General features: G+C 45.7%; 1 protein-coding gene across 1 annotated transcript; it reads right to left on the bottom strand.

Moving 5' to 3' along the window:
* Positions 1–438: 438 nt before the first annotated feature.
* On the bottom strand, positions 439–1,220 carry LOC121430507 (histone H1, gonadal-like). Its single transcript, XM_041627788.1, has one exon. It carries the CDS (start codon positions 1,188–1,190, stop codon positions 477–479), a length of 714 nt encoding a protein of 237 aa, XP_041483722.1. The 5' UTR covers positions 1,191–1,220; the 3' UTR covers positions 439–476.
* Positions 1,221–1,602: the final 382 nt, after the last annotated feature.

The raw sequence follows: 1,602 nt of genomic DNA on the forward strand, positions 1-1,602 counted from the left end.
ACAACCCCCCCCCCCATCGTGGTCTGTAGACCTAATGTTATGCCCTACATACCGGGTATTCCTTTTCTATTACTACTACTGAAAAAAAAGTAGGGCCTAACGTTAGGCTACGGCCGGTTTGCCATTTTATCATCTTTCTCATTTCATCACAAACTTTCACTGTGGTCTGTCCGAGAGTGATAATATTCACATCTTTAGTTTAACAAAATTATTTCATCAGATTCTTATTACTATATGAATTCGGGTCTAAGACTATTAAACTTTCTGATTTAGAAATAGAATATAAAATATGCAACTTTTTTTTCTTTTTCAAAATAATGGTAGATTTCTTAGAAGAGAGATAAAAGAGAAGGGAAAATAAGCAAGAGGAAGGTTGAGATTCATCATTGATTCTTTCTTGAGTGGTGGGTGGCTCTTAGAAGAGCCGTTGGGGTTTGTCAAGACAAAGACATGTCAAGGTCGGAAGCAGTTCAGATCTACTTCCTGGCCTTCCTTGGAGATCGACGCTTTGCAGCCTTCTTTTTGGGAGAACGCTTTGCCTTCTTAGCTGGTTTGCGTTTAGCAGCGGCCTTCGCCTTCCTGGGAGACTTCTTTGCCGATTTCTTCGTGGTCTTCTTTGCAGCTGGCTTGCGTTTTGCGGCGGTCTTCTTCTTTGGCTTCTTAGCCTTCTTGGCCTTAGCAGCAGCCTTCCTCTTTGCAGCAGCGGCCTTCTTCTTGGCAGCAGCAGCCTTTCTCTTGGCAGCGGCCCTGGCACGTTTGGCGGCAGCCTTGGCCCTAGCCCTCTCCTTCTTGGCCTTCGCAGCTGCAGTGGACTTGGGCCTCTTCGCCTTGGGCACGACTCCAACGCGGAATCTTCCCGTAGCTCCGGTGCCGGTGACTTGCTTCAGGGCGCCACTGGCAACACCGCTTCGGAGAGCACGTCGGATGTGGGGCTGGAGGTTGGTCATGTTGACGCGGTAGTTGGCGGCGATGTAGCTCTTGATTTTGGCGACAGACGAGCCCTTGCGCTCCTTCATGGCGGTGATGGCTGCGCGGATCATCTCGGCAACGGGAGGATGGGTAGCAGCACGAGCACGGCTCTTCTGACGACGTCGAGGAGATGCCGACCTCTTCCTTGGAGACTTCTTTGGGCTGCCCTTGCGGGGAGATTTGCGTGGAGACGCAGCTCGCTTCTGCGGAGAACCAGGCATGATGACGACTTGACTTGATGTAGCTCAGTGATAAAGACGCGAATGACTATAAAATTTTTGCGCGTCAGTCTCTTATACTTATAAACACTTTGCGGACGTTGGGGAAGACACCGTGTCTTGCGCGTCAGCTGACTACATGTCACCAGTATAAATGGCACCCGGCAATGTTACATGTGTTAGTGCTTGTAAATACATGATTTTATCTTTGAAATTGATTAATTACATTATTTCTTTTTAGTCACAATAGCTTAAGTATGAATTTGGCTTTGTTTATATCTTTCCATCTCTTCATATGCACTGGTATCCAATGAGAAAATTAACTTGGAATCTTATAGTTAATTAATCTCGTTCTTGATTTCAAAATTGATCATAAAATTTCTATTATGATAAAGAACATTTAAACAAATTTATT

This window comes from Lytechinus variegatus, chromosome 17, assembly GCF_018143015.1.
Source record: "Lytechinus variegatus isolate NC3 chromosome 17, Lvar_3.0, whole genome shotgun sequence".
NCBI classification, from domain to species: domain Eukaryota; kingdom Metazoa; phylum Echinodermata; class Echinoidea; order Temnopleuroida; family Toxopneustidae; genus Lytechinus; species Lytechinus variegatus.

Coding starts and splice junctions, on each gene's coding strand:
- LOC121430507 (XM_041627788.1), bottom strand. CDS start 1,190: ATGCCTGGTTCTCCGCAGAAGCGAGCTGCGTCTCCACGCAAATCTCCC.